Raw genomic sequence first — 18740 nt, forward strand, 5'->3', positions numbered from 1 at the left:
CCCTGAGACAGGTGATCCTGAGACAACCACCAGAGGTGTGAGTCTCTGGTTTGCTGGTCCATCTGAATCTGGGGAGAAAAATCAGCATAATCCCCATTTCATTGTTTGAGCATGCACAGTTGCAATGGTCTTAAATGAATTTGAGCAAAAGGAACCACGTCCATTGCCGCAACCATTAGTCCTGTTACCTCCATGCACTGAGCTATGGAGGGTTGAGGAATGGATTGAAGAACTCGACAAGTGTTCAAAAGTTTTAGTTTCCTGACCTCTGTCAGAAAGATTTTCATTTCTACCGAGTCTATTATTGTTCCCAGGAAGGGAACCCTTGTGAACGGGGACAGAGAACTTTTTTCTATGTTCACCTTCCACCCGTGAGACCTTAGAAAGGCTAGAACAATGTCCGTATGAGCCCTTGCTTTGTGAAAAGACGACACCTGTATTAAATGTCGTCTAGTTAAGGTGCTACTGCAATGCCCCTTGGCCTTAGCACCGCTAGAAGGGACCCTAGCACCTTTGTGAAAATTCTCGGAGCAGTGGCCAATCCGAAGGGAAGAGCCACGAACTGGTAATCCGAATGGTTTCCATTTGGAATGATGGAACTCTGAGTAATTGGTCTAGGATCTTTAAATCCAGAATTGGCCTGAAAGTTCCTTCCTTTTTGGGAACTTCAAACAGGTTTGAGTAAAATCCCAGTCCTTGTTCTGCTGTTGGAACTGGGTTTATCACTCCCATTTTTAAAAGGTACTCTACGCAATGTAAGAATGCCTGTCTCTCTATCTGGTCTAAAGATAAGCGAGACAAGTGGAACCTTCCCCTTGGAGGAAGGTCCTTGAATTCTAGAAGATTCCCCTGAGAGACAATTTCTAGTGCCCAGGGGTCTGGAACATCTCTTGCCCAGGCCTGAGCAAAGAGAGAAAATCTGCCCCCTACTAGATCCGGTCCCAGATCGGGGGCTACCCCTTCATGCTGTCTTGGTAGCAGCAGCAGGTTTTTTGGCCTGTTTACCCTTGTTCCAGCCTTGCAATGGTTTCCATGCTGGTTTGGGCTGGGGTGCGTTACCCTCTTGCCTAGTGGCTGTAGAGGTAGAAGCCGGTTCGTTCCTGAAATTGCGAAAGGAACGAAAATTAGACTTATTTTTAACTTTGAAAGGTCTATCCTGTGGAAGGGCATGGCCCTTTCCCCCAGTGATATCTGAAATAATTTCTTTCAACTCTGGCCCGAATAGGGTCTTACCTTGAAAGGAATATTAAACAATTTTGTTTTGGACGACACATCCGCCGACCACGATTTTAGTCAAAGCGCTCTACGCGCCACTATTGCGAAACCAGAATTTTTCGCCGCTAATTTAGCTAACTGAAAAGCGGCATCTGTAATGAAAGAATTAGCCAACTTCAGGGCGTGAATTCTATCCATGACTTCATCCTAAGAAGTCTCCTTCTGGAGCGAGTTTTCTAATTCCTCAAACCAAAAAGCAGCTGCAGTGGTTACAGGAATAATGCAAGAAATTGGTTGAAGAAGAAAACCTTGTTGAACAAAATTTTTCTTAAATAAACCTTCTAATTTTTTATCCATAGGATCTTTGAAAGCGCCACTGTCTTCTATTGGTATAGTTGTGCGCTTAGCTAGCTTTGAAACTGCCCCCTCTACCTTAGGGACCGTTTGCCATGCGTCCCTTCTGGGGTCAACAATGGGGAACATTTTCTTAAATATAGGAGGGGGAACAAAAGGTACACCTGGTTTCTCCCACTCCTTATTCACTATATCCACCACCCTCTTAGGTATCGGAAACGCATCAGTGTGTACTGGGACCTCTAAGAATTTATCCATTTTACACAATTTTTCTGGGACCACCAAAGGGTCACAATCATCAAGAGTAGCCAGGACCTCCTTAAGTAGAGCGCGGAGGTGTTCTAGCTTAAATTTAAATGCTATGGTATCAGGCTCTGCCTGCTGAGAAACTTTTCCTGTGTCATAAATTTCTCCCTCAGACAAGCCCTCCCTCACCGCCAAGTCAGATTGATGTGAGGGCACTACAGATAAATTATCCTCTGCGTCTACTTGCTCATTTTCTGTATTTAAAACTGAGCAATCACGCTTCCTAGGAAAGCTGGCAGTTTGGATAAAAATGCTGCGATAGAATTATCCATTACTGCTGCTAACTGTTGCATAGTAATCGCAATTGGTGCGCTAGATGTACTGGGCATCGCCTGCGCGGGCATAGCTGGTGTTGACACAGAAGGAGAGGAAAGCAAGCTATTTTCACTACCTTCAGCTAAAGAATCATCTTGGGCTATATTTTTAAGTGTGATTGTACTGTCCTTAAGCTGTTTGGACGCTATGGCACACTTCACACATAAATTTAATGGGGGAACCACCTTGGCCTTTGGACATACAGAACATAGGCTATCTGAAGACTCAGACATGTTTAACAAACTTAAACAGAACTATAATGCAATAAAAATTATTTTTGACAAAAACGTTACTGTCTCTTTAAATAATAAAAAAACACACTTTTTTACTGAAATATCAAAAAACCATGAAATAAACATCCGATTTTAATGAAATTTTCACCACAGAGTCTTAATGCTTTGAAAAGATTGTACACAAATTTTCAGATCAATTAACCCCTTAATGCACACTTTTTTACTGAAACATCAAAAAAACCATGAAATAAACATCCGATTTTAATGAAATTTTCACCACAGTCTTAATGCTTTGAAAAGATTGCACACAAATTTTCAGATCAATTAACCCCTTAATGCCCAAACCGGAGTTAATAACAGTTATTAACCAGTTAACACCCTACAGTACTAGAAACAGCTTTCACTGTAGCCTTTTACCTTCATTAGGGATTATTTTAGCATGAAATAAGCCTCCCTGGAGTCTTTTATGATGCCTCTGACTCCCCACATGAAGCTGCATGGATTGCCTAGGCAAAAACAACTGCACAATTTAGGCCTAAAAATTAGGCCTCCTCCTTCTTCATTCTAGAGTGGAGGGGCCTTTCTGACTAGATTTAGGTGTCCAAATAAGTGCCAGGCCGAAATTAAACCCCAAAAGTGTTTTAAAGTCTGAAAAAACACCTTATTTATAGTGAAAAACATGCTAAAAAGCAATCGATTTTAAAGCCCACAATAGTGTCAACCAGCATAGAGCCCTAAATATAAGACATCATTTTTTTTATTTATTTTTTATACAGAGTCTATTAGAAAAAAAAAAATGGCTTAGCAATCCCAGAGGGAATTTCTGACAGTCTTCTAGCATTACATGGTCTTGTTAGAAAAATGACTGATCATACCTGAAGCAGTTAAGCCTGCAAACTGTTCCCCCCAACTGATGTTCTCTGGTTAACAGTCCTGCGTGGGAACAGCAATGGATTTTAGTTACTGGTGCTAAAATCATACTCCTCTCAACAGAAATCTTCATCACTTTCTGCTGTAGAGTAAATAGTACAAACCGGCACGATTTTAAAATAACAAACTCTTGATAGAAGAAATAAAAAACTACAACTAACACCACATACTCTTTACCACCCCCGTGGAGATGCTACTTGTTCAGAGCGGCAAAGAGAATGACTGGGGGGGGGCGGAGCCTGAGGGGAGCTATATGGACAGCTCTGCTGTGTGCTCTCTTTGCCACTTCCTGTAGGGGAAGAGAATATCCCCACAAGTAAGGATGAAGCCGTGGACCGGATACACCAATGTAGGAGAAAAGTGTATTTTTTTTTCCATTTTTTCATCATATTTTATAAAAAAAAAATTATAGTAAATTATATGATATGGTGAAAATAATGGTATCTTTAGAAAGTCCATTTAATTTGCGAGAAAAACAGCTAAACACAAACATTGCAGAAATGTAAAAAGAGCCCTGGTCCTTAACAGTAAGAACATTGAAAAATGATCTGGTCACTAGGTACACAAAACCCAATTTTTTTTTTTCATTTTTGGTTCAGCACCTGGGTAGCGTCTGCTGATTGGTGGCTACAATCAAAAAATGGTGCTGAACCAAAAATGGACCGGCTCCTATGCTTACAATTCCTGCTTTTTCAAATAAAGATAACAAGAGAACAAAGAAAACATTATTATAGGAGTTAATTAGAAAGTTGCTTAAAATTGCATGCTCTATCTGAATCATGAGAGAGAAAAAAAAGATTTTTATGGTATATTTGGACATTTTCTATCTTTTTTTTTTTCCTTAATTTTATTGGCTGTTTACATAGTTTTTCAATATTAAAACTTGTGAGCAAGTCCAGTTCACGTGGCTCTTAAAATTGTATTTGTGGTTTAATAACACAAATATATAAATAAAATATATATATAAATATATAAAATATAGCTAAAATCAATCTGGAACCTTTATTTCAACAGTGCCTGTGTTATATTCTTTTTTACCCTAACAATGTCTTCACCTGCAGTAAATACAATTAAATATTGATGCTGCCCCAGCCATCCAGTTAGTAATTTATCCAAACCATGACCCTGTACCAGCACAATGAAAACTAATGGCAATTCCTTTTTAAAATAATTTACCCTGTTAACATGTCCTAATGCAGTTTACCCTAACTGCCATTTGCCTAATCTTGCCAACCACCACAATTAACCATAACTGCCACTGGCTCAATCCATTCACTACTGTTAACCCTAACCAAAAAATAAATAAAAAATATCCCCACTGCAAAAATACATAACCACTGATGTACTACCTTATCTAATATTATTACCCAAACTGCATTCTCCACATTTCATATAGCCCCTTAACTCTAAACTCTCTGATTCCACAACGTGATTATTATAATAATATCCATGGTAATGTTAGGCGAATTTTGAGAAACTAATTGTGCTTCATTTAACTTTAGGCTGCACAGTAACTGCTGAAATCCAGGGTGTGATTGACGCTTGTGTAAAACTGAGTGGAATGCCTGATTTGACACTATCGTTTATGGTAAGACCGTTATAACTTTAATTTTAAAATGTAAACTGGGAAGAGACATAATCACGCTCACATGACATCTAATTGCAGAACCCTCGATTACTGGATGATGTCAGCTTCCACCCATGTGTTCGTTTCAAGCGATGGGAGTCAGAGCGGATTCTATCCTTCATCCCTCCTGATGGTAACTTCCGCCTCCTGTCCTATCATGTTAGCGCACAGAAGTAAGTTGGGAAAACTACAAAAAAAAATTACACATCGAAAGAGGTTGCAGTTACTAAGTCATTTTTGTAGACAAGTTTCCTTAGTAATCCATAACCCATGTACAAATCTAAGGCAGAGACTCTTTACAAGACAGTTATCTTAGAATTGTTTAAGCACCATTTTATTCCCCATAAAAGAAAGTTACCTCTACACTAGTAACTTACTTAAATATAATACATCCTACATATAAATTTATTAAAGACCATAACCCATAAAAATGCCACATTAAAGGGACAAAGTCAAAATTACACATAAATGGATAGGGCAGAGCATGGCATTTTAAACAACTTCCCAATTTACTTTTATTATCAATTGTTCTTAGTTCTCTTGGTATCCTTTCTTAAAGAGCAATCCTAGATGAACTCAGAAGTGTGCACGTGTCTTTAGCCATCTGGCAGCAGGGTTTGCAACACTGCTAAAGACACGTGCATGCTCCTAAGCTTCTATCAGGCTACCTCAATGTACTTTTTAACAAAGAATATCAAGAGAGCAAAGCAAATCGAATAGCAGAAGTAAATTGGAAAGTGGCTTACAATTCCATGCTCTGAATAATGAATATTTCATTTTGACTATACTGTCCCTTTAAATTGCATTAATAGCAATCTATTGCATAAAAGGATGATCCACACATTTGGGGCAGATGCTATTCCAGTCAAGAGGTATATTTTTTCTACAATATGTTTGTAATACAGTAGCTATACTCGCATACATTGTAATAGTGCTCCATCGAGAGTGCTTGACATGTTCCTACAGTTCTAAAAAATACTTCCAGGACACCTATTTAGAGGCTATAAAAGCAGCAGCATTATTCCTGTAAGTAGAAATGTCTATTGCCATGTTACAAAACAGTAGGAAAACGTATAGGGGACCAACCAGTTTATAAAAACAAGTCATTAAAAAAAACATTACAACAACCAATTAAAATTAGAAACATCTGCTATTGGAGTCGCAATTAAAGGAATAGAGAAGAAAAATATATATACAGTATGGACAGGCATTACAAATAAAATTATTGAAATCATGCAAGTTCAGTTTTTATGTATTTATTTGCAAAAGGATTTGCCTTTACTAGCCAATGGCAAAGCCAATATAACTGAGTTCATTACTATTAGTGATATTGGAGAAGCCAATACCTTTTCTAAATAAATTGCAGGACTGGAGATTCGAAAAACCAAAGCCTTCCATAACACACGTTAAAGGATAAAATATCAGATTTAATATTCATTTAAAACTGTTCTCTTTTTAGTTGAACCTATTTTGAGCTTCTCATTAAAATGATTTATTTACTGTGACTTGTCACTGTTCATTACTTGTGTGACTTTGCAGATCAGCCATGGCTTCAATGCTTATTTTGTCATTCATTGTTCCTTGTAGTCTGGTGGCAATTCCAGTGTATGTCAAACATGGAATAAGCTTCCGTGAAGGGGGCAGTTCTGGACGCTTTGAGGTGACACTGGGACCCAAGCAGAGCATGGGCAAGTCTGTGGAGGGAGTCACTGTCACCGGACAAATGCCAAAGGGTGTCCTCAACATGACACTAACTTCTTCTCAGGGGACATATGTCTTTGACCCAGTGACAAAGGTATATTTGTAAATAATCAAGATCATAATTGTCAAATCCATTTGTATACCCCTAACCAGTGATAATGAGATGTGACACACAGCTAGATCATATTAAACATCTAAACCTTTCTTACACACACATAAATACCCTGTGCTTCATTGCCAATTTACGACCAGATCATGAGTGACGTGCTGTTTCTTGCAAGCGATATCGGGTTTATCGCAGCTGTTTGCACGTGTCGTAAGGTGTTCTCATAATTCAAGTTGAAAGTAAATGCAAACGCATGAGCGAAATTTCCATCTACGCTAGAATGATTACCGTGACCTCAGAGCTCTGGTTAACTGTTCGACGATACAAAGTGTCACGAAACATCAAAAATATCTTGAAAAGTACAGTTACACTCATAATACTATCTGCTAAAAATTATTTTAAAAAATATTGCACAAAAAATTTATAAGGGCTCAAATATATAAGGTCTCAAAAGGACTGCAAGGGGCTTTAAAATAGAGATATATACATACATATACACACATATTTAGACAGAGAGAGATTTCACATTCCAATGTTCTGCACATAGCAGAATATGTTCTATGTATTTTAAATATGTATTTCTGTATATCTGTATATATCTATACCTATATATATATATATATATATATATATATATATATATGTGTGTGTGTGTGTGTTTTTTTGTTTGTTTTTTTAAATACCATCAAATATTTGTAGAAATATGTATTTATGAATAAATAGAACATATTCTGCTATGTGTAGAACATTAGAATGTGAAATATTAATATTTTTATGTCGGTTTAGCACACTTGAGAAAATGCCATAGATTTTGCACGCAAGTAGGGTGTTAGGTTTTTTTCACTATTTTTGCTCCATTGACTTCTATGAGGGAATACTTTAACTGCTGCTTTTTGTGCTCGACGGGTTAGCCCTTATGTGAAAACTTTTTACTTTCAACTTGTAAAACACGCTACCCAACGCTTGCAAAAAGCTTACTTCTAGTGCAAGAATGATATGTACGATATAAAATCATACAATAGGGTGCGCTATATTAATATACAAAGTATGTGCAAATAAATGTATGTGAAGTGGATGGTGCAATTAGTATAAAAATCGCTCAAAATGTATATAGGATGTCCTATTACAAGAGTATACCTAAGGAACTATATAGTTCTGGAAAAATAGATAAGTGACTTTACATAAACAATGGTGTATATTTCACAAAAACTTCATCCCCTAAAAAATGTATACATATAAATCAAGTGATACAGTGTTATTTATATTGAAAATAGATAGAATATAATGAAATATTATATTATTAGAAAATATGTGAAAAACAATACAAACGATTTCACATATAGTGCAGAGTCATTGATAGATAGATGCAATTGTTGAAATCAATAATTCTGGAAGGCTGCTCCACTCCAAACCGGTGGTAAGTCGGTAGAACTGAAAAAATAGAAAGCAAAAAGAGAGAGCGCCTGATGGTGTAATATCGTCAAGATCAAGAATGGTACAGGTATAAAAAATCTCTGCCAAATGGATACTCACAAAGAGCTTGGCACTCGCAAGTAGTGCATATTGGCGGGCTGACCTTTATACAGCAGTCAGTACACTGAATCTATGGTGGTCGTATCAGAAATCTGTAGTAATAGAAAAAGAAACACAAAAGACCAATAGTGCAATATCGTCTGAAACCGAAATGGGCACAGCAAAGGGCACGGGGTCAGCAAGATGTATACTCACAATGGAGTTGGCACTCCCAAGTAGTGCATTAAGGCAGGCTGACCATTTTGTATGCACCTTGTTTTCTGAGGCCTGTGACGAGCCTCAGGTGCATCTCTGGGTGTGTTCACGGCATACCTTGAGGATCTACTTTCTACAGCTAACAGCCTAGCTATAGCTGAGTATTCAGCACACACGCCGGTGAGCAGAGGACAAGCTTAAACCGATAACAGCTACAGCCACCAACTACAGCGATTAACTATCAGCGCGCTGACTGCTGTATGAAGGTCAGCCTGCCTTAATGCACTACTTGGGAGTGCCAACTCCATTGTGAGTATACATCTTGCTGACCCCGTGCCCTTTGCTGTGCCCATTTCGGTTTCAGACGATATTGCACTATTGGTCTTTTGTGTTTCTTTTTCTATTACTACAGATTTCTGATACGACCACCATAGATTCAGTGTACTGACTGCTGTATAAAGGTCAGCCCGCCTATATGCACTACTTGCGAGTGCCAAGCTCTTTGTGAGTATCCATTTGGCAGAGATTTTTTATACCTGTACCATTCTTGATCTTGACGATATTACACCATCAGGCGCTCTCTCTTTTTGCTTTCTATTTTTACTTCTAGTGCAGTTAAATCACAAGCTGGAGCGATAAATAGCACTCCACTTGTAATCTAACTTTTAAAGTGAATGTAAACTTGAGCGCACTCACTGTTTTCCCGTCCGCCATAGTCCTCAGTTGATTGACAGATGACTGATTGTTGTTCCCCCACCGGGGTGCTCAGCACCTTTGCACAAATGTCATGGCCCGGGGGGGAACAACGATTAGTGGATTGCAGATTCGGCATCTGTTAATCAACTGAGGACTATGGCAGGCGGAGGAACGGCGCTTATCATTCTGGCATTAAAATGTAAAAATCTCAGGAGATCAGGATAAATTACCCATTTGATGAATGAAAGTCTCACTCATTTTTTTAATTCTATCCTATGACTTGAGCGAGTACACTCAAGTTTACCTTCACTTGAAGTTATAACGCACCCACCCCCCTATATTTGTATTTTTCTTCTTATTTTTCTAAGAACAAAACATTGAAAAACAAGCAAAACTCTTTTTGTGTCTTCACAAAAATTGCCTCTGAGTAAAATTACAATAGTGATTTTTTTAGTTCCAAGTAAATCCATTTAAGGATCAATAAATTAGTATATCTACACATCATAAGTTCTATTTCTCCAACATTGGTGTGTCCGGTCCACGGCGTCATCCTTACTTGTGGGATATCTCTTCCCCAACAGGAAATGGCAAAGAGTCCCAGCAAAGCTGGCCATATAGTCCCTCCTAGGCTCCGCCCACCCCAGTCATTCTCTTTGCCGTTGCACAGGCAACATCTCCACGGAGATGGTTAAGAGTTTTTTGGTGTTTAAATGTAGTTTTTATTCTTCTATCAAGTGTTTGTTATTTTAAAATAGTGCTGGTATGTACTATTTACTCTGAAACAGAAAAGGATGAAGATTTCTGTTTGTGAGAGGAAGATGATTTTAGCAGACAGTAACTAAAATCGATTGCTGTTTCCACATAGGACTGTTGAGATGAAGTAACTTCAGTTGGGGGAAACAGTTAGCAGACTTTTCTGCTTAAGGTATGACTAGCCATATTTCTAACAAGACCATGTAATGCTGGAAGGCTGTCATTTCCCCTCATGGGGACCGGTAAGCCATTTTCTTAGTCAAAACAAACAGAATAAAGGGCTTAATATGGGCTAAAAAACTGGTAGACATTTTTATGGGCTAAATCGATTGCTTTATTTGGGCATTTTATTCATATTTATGCTGGCAATTCGCATTTATAAACTTGGGGAACGTTTATTAAACGGCAGGCACTATGTTAGACACCTTTTCCAGTCAGGGGGCCTTCCTAGTTGTAGACTGAGCCTCATTTTCGCGCCATTACTGCGCAGTTGTTTTTTGAGAGCAGGGCATGCAGATGCATGTGTGAGGATCTGAAATTTGCTGGAAAAGCTTCTAGAAGGCGTCAATTGGTATCGTATTCCCCTCTGGGCTTGGTTGGGTCTCAGCAAAGGCTATAACTGGGACTGTATAGGGGTTAAATTTGTAAACGGCTCCGGTTCCGTTATTTTAAGGGTTAAAGCTCTGAAATTTGGTGTGCAATACTCTTAATGCTTTAAGACACTGTGGTGAAATTTTGGTAATTTTTGAACAATTCCTTCATACTTTTTCACATATTCAGTAATAAAGTGTTTTCTGTTTAAAATTTAAAGAGACAGTAACGGTTTTGTTTTAAAACGTTTTTTGTGCTTTGTTGACAAGTTTAAGCCTGTTTAACATGTCTGTGCCTTCGGATAAGCTATGTTCTATATGTATGAAAGCCAATGTGTCTCCCCATTTAAATTTATGTGATAATTGTGCCATAGCGTCCAAACAAAATAAGGACAGTACTGCCACAGATAATGAAATTGCCCAAGATGATTCCTCAGATGAGGGGAGTAAACATGATACTACATCATCTCCTACTGTGTCTACACCAGTTTTGCCCACACAGCAGGCCCCTAGTACATCTAGTGCGCCAATGCTTATTACCATGCAACAATTAACGGCTGTAATGGATAACTCCATAGCAAATATTTTATCCAAAATGCCTACTTATCAGAGAAAGCGCGATTGCTCTGTTTTAAACACTGAAGAGCAGGAGGGCGCTGATGATAATTGTTCTGTCATACCCTCACACCAATCTGAAGGAGCCATGAGGGAGGTTTTGTCAGATGGAGAAATTTCAGATTCAGGAAAAATTTCTCAACAAGCTGAACCTGATATTGTGACATTTAAATTTAAATTAGAACATCTCCGCGCACTGCTAAAGGAGGTGTTATCTACTCTGGATGATTGTGACAACTTGGTCATTCCAGAGAAATTATGCAAGATGGACAAGTTCCTAGAGGTTCCGGTGCACCCCGACGCTTTTCCTATACCCAAGCGGGTGGCGGACATAGTAAATAAGGAGTGGGAAAAGCCCGGCATACCTTTTGTTCCCCCCCCTATATTTAAGAAATTATTTCCTATGGTCGACCCCAGAAAGGACTTATGGCAGACAGTCCCTAAGGTCGAGGGGGCAGTTTCTACTCTAAACAAACGCACTACTATTCCTATCGAAGATAGTTGTGCTTTCAAAGATCCTATGGATAAAAAATTGGAGGGTTTGCTTAAAAAGATTTTTGTACAGCAAGGTTACCTTCTACAACCCATTTCGTGCATTGTTCCTGTCACTACAGCAGCGTGGTTCTGGTTCGAGGAACTAGAAAACTCGCTTAGTAGAGAGACTCCATATGAGGAGGTTATGGACAGAGTTCACGCACTTAAGTTGGCTAAGTCTTTTATTTTAGATGCCGCTTTGCAATTAGCTAGATTAGCGGGGGAAAATTCAGGGTTTGCTATCGTGGCGCGCAGAGCGCTTTGGCTAAAGTCTTGGTCAGCGGATGTGTCATCCAAGACAAAATTGCTTAACATCCCTTTCAAAGGTAAAACTCTATTTGGACCAGAATTGAAAGAGATTATTTCAGACATCACTGGGGGAAAGGGCCACGCCCTTCCACAAGATAGGCCTTTCAAGGCCAAAAATAAGTCTAATTTTCGTTCCTTTCGCAATTTCAGGAACGGTCCGGCCTCTAATTCTGCATCCTCTAAGCAAGAGGGTAATACCTCACAACCCAAACCAGCCTGGAAACCAATGCAAGGCTGGAACAAGGGTAAGCAGGCCAAGAAGCCTGCCGCTGCTAACAAAACAGCATGAAGGAGTAGCCCCCGATCCGGGACCGGATCTAGTGGGGGGCAGACTCTCTCTCTTTGCTCAGGCTTGGGCAAGAGATGTTCAGGATCCCTGGGCGCTAGAAATAGTTTCTCAGGGTTATCTCCTGGAATTCAGGGAACTACCCCCAAGGGGAAGGTTCCACATGTCTCACTTATCCTCAAACCAAATAAAGAGACAGGCGTTCTTACATTGTGTAGAAGACCTGTTAAAGATGGGAGTGATACCCCCAGTTCCAATAAAGGAACAAGGAATGGGATTTTATTCCAATCTGTTCGTAGTTCCCAAAAAAAGAGGGAACTTTCAGACCAATTTTGGATTTGAAGATCCTAAACAAATTTCTCAGGGTACCATCGTTCAAGATGGAAACCATTCGAACGATTCTACCCACTATCCAGGAAAGTCAATTTATGACTACCGTGGATCTAAAGGATGCGTACCTACATATTCCTATCCACAAAGAACATCATCAGTTCATAAGGTTCGCTTTTCTGGACAAGCATTACCAGTTTGTGGCCCTCCCATTCGGGTTAGCCACTGCTCCGGATTTTCACAAAGGTACTAGGGTCCCTTCTAGCGGTTCTAAGACCGAGGGGCATTGCAGTAGTACCTTACTTGGACGACATTCTAATACAAGCGTCGTCCCTGTCAAAAGCAAAGGCTCATACAGACATCGTTCTGGCCTTTCTCAGATCACACGGATGGAAGGTGAACATAGAAAAAAGTTCTCTGTCTCCGTCGACAAGAGTTCCCTTCTTGGGAACAATAATAGATTCCTTAGAAATGAGGATTTTTCTGACAGAGGTCAGAAAGTCAAAACTTCTAAGCTCTTGTCAAGTTCTTCATTCTGTTCCTCGTCTTTCCATAGCGCAGTGCATGGAAGTAGTAGGGTTGATGGTTGCAGCAATGGACATAGTTCCTTTTGCACGGATTCATCTAAGACCATTACAACTGTGCATGCTCAAACAGTGGAATGGGGACTATACAGACTTGTCTCCAATGATTCAAGTAGATCAGAAGACCAGAGATTCACTCCGTTGGTGGCTGACCCTGGACCATCTGTCCCAGGGAATGAGCTTCCGCAGACCAGAGTGGGTCATTGTCACGACCGACGCCAGTCTAGTGGGCTGGGGCGCGGTCTGGGAATCCCTGAAAGCTCAGGGTCTATGGTCTCGGGAAGAGTCTCTTCTCCCGATAAACATTATGGAACTGAGAGCGATATTCAATGCTCTCAGGGCTTGGCCTCAACTAGCAAAGGCCAGATTCATAAGGTTCCAATCAGACAACATGACGACCGTTGCGTATATCAATCATCAGGGGGGAACAAGGAGTTCCCTGGCGATGAAAGAAGTGACCAAAATAATTCAATGGGCGGAGGATCACTCCTGCCACCTGTCTGCGATCCACATCCCAGGTGTGGAAAACTGGGAGGCGGATTTTCTGAGTCGTCAGACATTCCATCCGGGGGAGTGGGAACTCCATCTGGAGATCTTTGCCCAAATAACTCAATTATGGGGCATTCCAGACATGGATCTGATGGCGTCTCGTCAGAACTTCAAGGTTCCTTGCTACGGGTCCAGATCCAGGGATCCCAAGGCGACTCTAGTAGATGCACTAGTAGCACCTTGGACCTTCAACCTAGCTTATGTATTTCCACCGTTTCCTCTCATTCCCAGGCTGGTAGCCAGGATCAATCAGGAGAGGGCCTCAGTGATCTTGATAGCTCCTGCGTGGCCACGCAGGACTTGGTATGCAGACCTGGTGAATATGTCATCGGTTCCACCATGGAAGCTACCTTTGAGACAGGACCTTCTTGTTCAGGGTCCATTCGAACATCCAAATCTGGTCTCCCTCCAGCTGACGGCTTGGAGATTGAACGCTTGATTCTATCGAAGCGTGGGTTTTCAGATTCTGTGATAGATACTCTGGTTCAGGCCAGAAAACCGGTAACTAGAAAGATTTACTATAAAATATGGAAAAGATATATCTGTTGGTGTGAATCCAAAGGATTCCCATGGAATAAGATCAAAATTCCTAAGATTCTCTCCTTTCTACAAGAAGGTCTGGAGAAAGGATTATCTGCAAGTTCTCTAAAGGGACAGATCTCTGCTGTATCTGTCTTACTACACAAAAGACTGGCAGCTGTGAGAGATGTTCAAGCATTTGTTCAGGCTCTGGTTAGGATCAAGCCTGTTTACAGACCTTTGACTCCTCCCTGGAGTCTAAATCTAGTTCTTTCAGTTCTTCAAGGGGTTCCGTTTGAACCTTTACATTCCATAGATATTAAGTTACTATCTTGGAAAGTTTTGTTTTTGGTTGCAATTTCTTCTGCTAGAAGAGTTTCAGAGTTATCTGCTCTGCAGTGTTCTCCGCCCTATCTGGTGTTCCATGCAGATAAGGTGGTTTTGCGTACTAAGCCTGGTTTTCTTCCTAAGGTTGTTTCTAACAAAAATATTAACCAGGAGATAGTTGTACCTTCTTTATGTCCGAATCCAGTTTCAAAGAAGGAACGTTTGTTACACAATTTGGACGTAGTCCGTGCTCTAAAATTTTATTTAGAGGCTACAAAAGATTTCAGACAAACATCTTCCTTGTTTGTTGTTTATTCTGGTAAAAGGAGAGGTCAAAAAGCGACTTCTCTTTCCTTTTGGCTTAAAAGCATCATCCGATTGGCTTATGAGACTGCCGGACGGCAGCCTCCTGAAAGAATCACAGCTCACTCCACTAGGGCTGTGGCTTCCACATGGGCCTTCAAGAACGAGGCTTCTGTTGACCAGATATGTAAGGCAGCGACTTGGTCTTCACTGCACACTTTTGCCAAATTTTACAAATTTGATACTTTTGCTTCTTCGGAGGCTATTTTTGGGAGAAAGGTTTTGCAAGCTGTGGTGCCTTCCGTTTAGGTAACCTGATTTGCTCCCTCCCTTCATCCGTGTCCTAAAGCTTTGGTATTGGTTCCCACAAGTAAGGATGACGCCGTGGACCGGACACACCAATGTTGGAGAAAACAGAATTTATGCTTACCTGATAAATTACTTTCTCCAACGGTGTGTCCGGTCCACGGCCCGCCCTGGTTTTTTTAATCAGGTCTGATGAATTATTTTCTCTAACTACAGTCACCACGGTACCATATGGTTTCTCCTATATATATTTCCTCCTGTCCGTCGGTCGAATGACTGGGGTGGGCGGAGCCTAGGAGAGACTATATGGCCAGCTTTGCTGGGACTCTTTGCCATTTCCTGTTGGGGAAGAGATATCCCACAAGTAAGGATGACGCCGTGGACCGGACACACCGTTGGAGAAAGTAATTTATCAGGTAAGCATAAATTCTGTTACTTATTAAAAAAAAAAAAAAAAAATTGGATCTGTGGATTAAGTTTTTTATATGCTCATACCTGAACTTGTTTTGTATTGTCCATTTTTTATTTGTAGTTGTTGTCATGGGATGTAGGAAAGATTAACCCTCAGAAGCTGCCATGTCTGAAAGGGACCATGATTCTTCAAGCTGGAACTTCCAAGCCAGATGAGAACCCCACACTCAACCTTCACTTTAAGATCCAGCAGCTGGCAATATCAGGTGAGCACGGAAGAGTCCAGTGATTTTTCTTTGGGTATCATGGCCATATCATGTGAGCTCAAGAGAAAGATTAGTGTTTAGAGAGCTTGATTGTCATATCAGGTGAGTTCAAGGGAAGGGCTACTTAAAAGGACAGTCAACTCCAGATTGTTATTGTTTAAAAAGATAGATAATCCCTTTATTACAGATTCCCCAGTTTTGCATAACCAACACTGTAATATTAATACACTTTTTACCTCTGTGATTACCTTGTATCTAAGCCTCTGCAGACTGCCCCCTTATCTCAGTTTTTTTGACAGACTTGCATTTTAGCCAATCAGTGCCCTCTCATAAGTAACTCCACGGACGTGAGCACAAGGTTATCTATATGGCACACGTGAACTAACAACCTCTAGCTATGAGAAACTGTAAAATGCATTCAGATAAGAGGCAGCCTTCAAGGGCTTAGAATTATATATACATATGGGACTACCTAGGTTTAGCTTTCAACTAATAATACCAAGAGAACAATGCAAATTTGGAATGTTGTTTAAAATTACATGTCCTATCTGAATCATGAAAGTTTAATTTTGACTAGACTGTCCATTAAAGGGACTGTAAATTCAACATTAAACGTACATGATTTTCAAATAGAGCATGTTATTTAAAAAACAAATGCAATTTCCAATATACTTCCATTATCAAATAGAGACGTGCATTCGGCAGTTTCGTTAACTACAGAATATGGAAGTAAGATGCAGCTTGCGATATTCGGCTCTTTTCTCTTCCGCATTCGTCAGTGAACGAAACTGCCAAACGCACATCTCTACTATCAAATTGTGCACAGTCTTTTCATATTCAAACTTTCTGAGGCACCAACTCCTACTGTACACTTGCAAGAGTTTATTGTGTATATACGTATGTGAGTCTGTGATTTGGTGATGGCTGTCACATGAAATGGGTTGGTTTTATGGTAGAAAGTTTGAGATTTGACAGAAATAAAATCTGTTAATTTGAAATTCAGAGTAAGTGCAATTGCATTGTCTTTTTATTATGCATTTATTGATTATGTAATTCTGCTGTATTTAATGGTCATTTATAGATTGTCTCTGTCATCATCATAGCTCAGTAGGAGTTGTATATTTTAGTGGACATTGTTGGCATATCAGTTTAGCTGAACATTAGGTTTACCTTTTTATTGGGTATAAAAGTCGTACAAGGAGAACTCAGGAAGGGTTTGTAGGTTAGCTCAGGAGTTTGGTTAAGGTTTAGTGGGTATCAGGAGTAGGATTACTTTTTAGTAGGTGTTAGGAGGAGGGTTACACTCTGGCAATTGCAACTATTTTGTCAGGTGATATAACTAACCTTTAGAGTGGGTAACTAGAGAAATATCAAACTTTAGTAATCATAGGAAGGGGGTTGCTGTTTATTTGGTTGCACTGCTTTGTTAGGTGCACTCAGGTTGTTAAAACTGCCATAAATAAGAAAATAACTGGGATGACGGTTGCTAAAACAAAGTTACTCCCTTGTTGTGCCAGGGCTTAAAAAAAGGTGTGTCCATATAGTAAAAAAAAAAAAGGAAACAAACTCTAAATCAACTAAGATATCAGCATCACTCACATACAAATAAGGCGCCCAGATCTTACTTCCAGCTATGGTAATAAATCAGTAAGATGGTGCCATTGGCATTGATAATAATTGCCAAAGTAATAGTAAAACCGTGAGATGAATCGTCACCCTTTGTGATCTTTTTGTTCAAGCTCACAAGATAGTGTCTCTCTTTGCATCTAACTAATTATACTATCAGTGCAGTTAGCTATTTACGCCACAGTGTCATTTATCTGTTTTTACTTTTTACAGGATTAAAAGTTAACAGACTGGACATGTATGGGGAGAAATATAAACCTTTTAAAGGCATCAAATACATGACGAAGGCTGGCAAGTTCCAAGTCAGGACGTAATGGAGAATCTTAACCATTCAGTATCCAGAGCTACTACTGTTACCACAATCTGTTGAACCATTCCTGATGCGTAAAAAAGAATGGTGAAGACGATCCTGTATGTGTGTGTGTCTAGAGAGGGTGCTATTTTATACATGTGTTTTGAAACACCTGTATAGTTGCTGCTGCGTTATTTTGCAGGATGACTGTAAAGGATGGGTCATCTTTCCGTGGTGTAATACAGAAAAGAAATTGTGTGTGTTTAGGGAAAGCCTTATAGTTTTGTTTACATGCTGCCTTGCAGTGAATAAGTGTAGTTTGAACATCACCCTTGTACTGCAGCTCTGCTGTGTTAAACCATTGGTACAAACTACTGAGTGTGATCCTGCAGTGTTCTGTATTGTGTTGCACTATTATACAATCTTAATTGGATGTTCTACTCTTTTTTGAAATACTGTAGTATAAGTATAGCACTGATATTATAGTCCTATTTCTTCACATGGGAGAGTTCCACGTTCTGATTGATAAATATCCCTTGGATAACAACTGCTTGCTGATGGGTTATGCATGAGGCTATTGCCAGTAAAACCTGACTATGTCTGCTGGACAGTTTACTGGAAATTATCTTGTGAGATGTTTGATGCAATGTGTAATAAAACCTATTAAGTCTAAGACATTTGGTGAATTATTTTATGATCTTCTCAATGAACCATCCCCTCCTCCTCTTTCTAAATCATGCAGCTAAAGTGCTGCTAGATTGCAAAATCACTAGATTTATTTGTTTTGTATATAATAGAAGAAGAAAAAAAACGTAAAAAGTGAGTTCAAAATTGGCAGCACATACTTAGCACCATAAGTTGCATACATACATAAACTCAAAAAGCAATGAATTAGATATAAGTTTCACATCTTAGGTCACTTAAAGGGA

At 39.7% G+C, this 18740-nt stretch overlaps 1 protein-coding gene across 2 annotated transcripts in view; it reads left to right on the forward strand.

Annotated features, from left to right (window-relative positions):
* The window catches only part of AP3M2 (adaptor related protein complex 3 subunit mu 2), a 38567-nt gene extending 20083 nt beyond the window's left edge, over positions 1–18484 (forward strand). For both annotated transcript variants that reach the window (XM_053717998.1, XM_053717999.1), the window contains exons 5-9: positions 4856–4941; positions 5020–5153; positions 6568–6775; positions 15749–15893; positions 17733–18484. In XM_053717998.1, the coding sequence (XP_053573973.1) occupies positions 4856–4941; positions 5020–5153; positions 6568–6775; positions 15749–15893; positions 17733–17833 (674 nt within the window). In that variant the 3' untranslated portion in view covers positions 17834–18484. The remainder of the gene's footprint in view (positions 1–4855; positions 4942–5019; positions 5154–6567; positions 6776–15748; positions 15894–17732) is intronic.
* Positions 18485–18740: the final 256 nt, after the last annotated feature.

This window comes from Bombina bombina, chromosome 6 (genome assembly GCF_027579735.1).
Source record: "Bombina bombina isolate aBomBom1 chromosome 6, aBomBom1.pri, whole genome shotgun sequence".
Taxonomy (NCBI): Eukaryota; Metazoa; Chordata; class Amphibia; order Anura; family Bombinatoridae; genus Bombina; species Bombina bombina.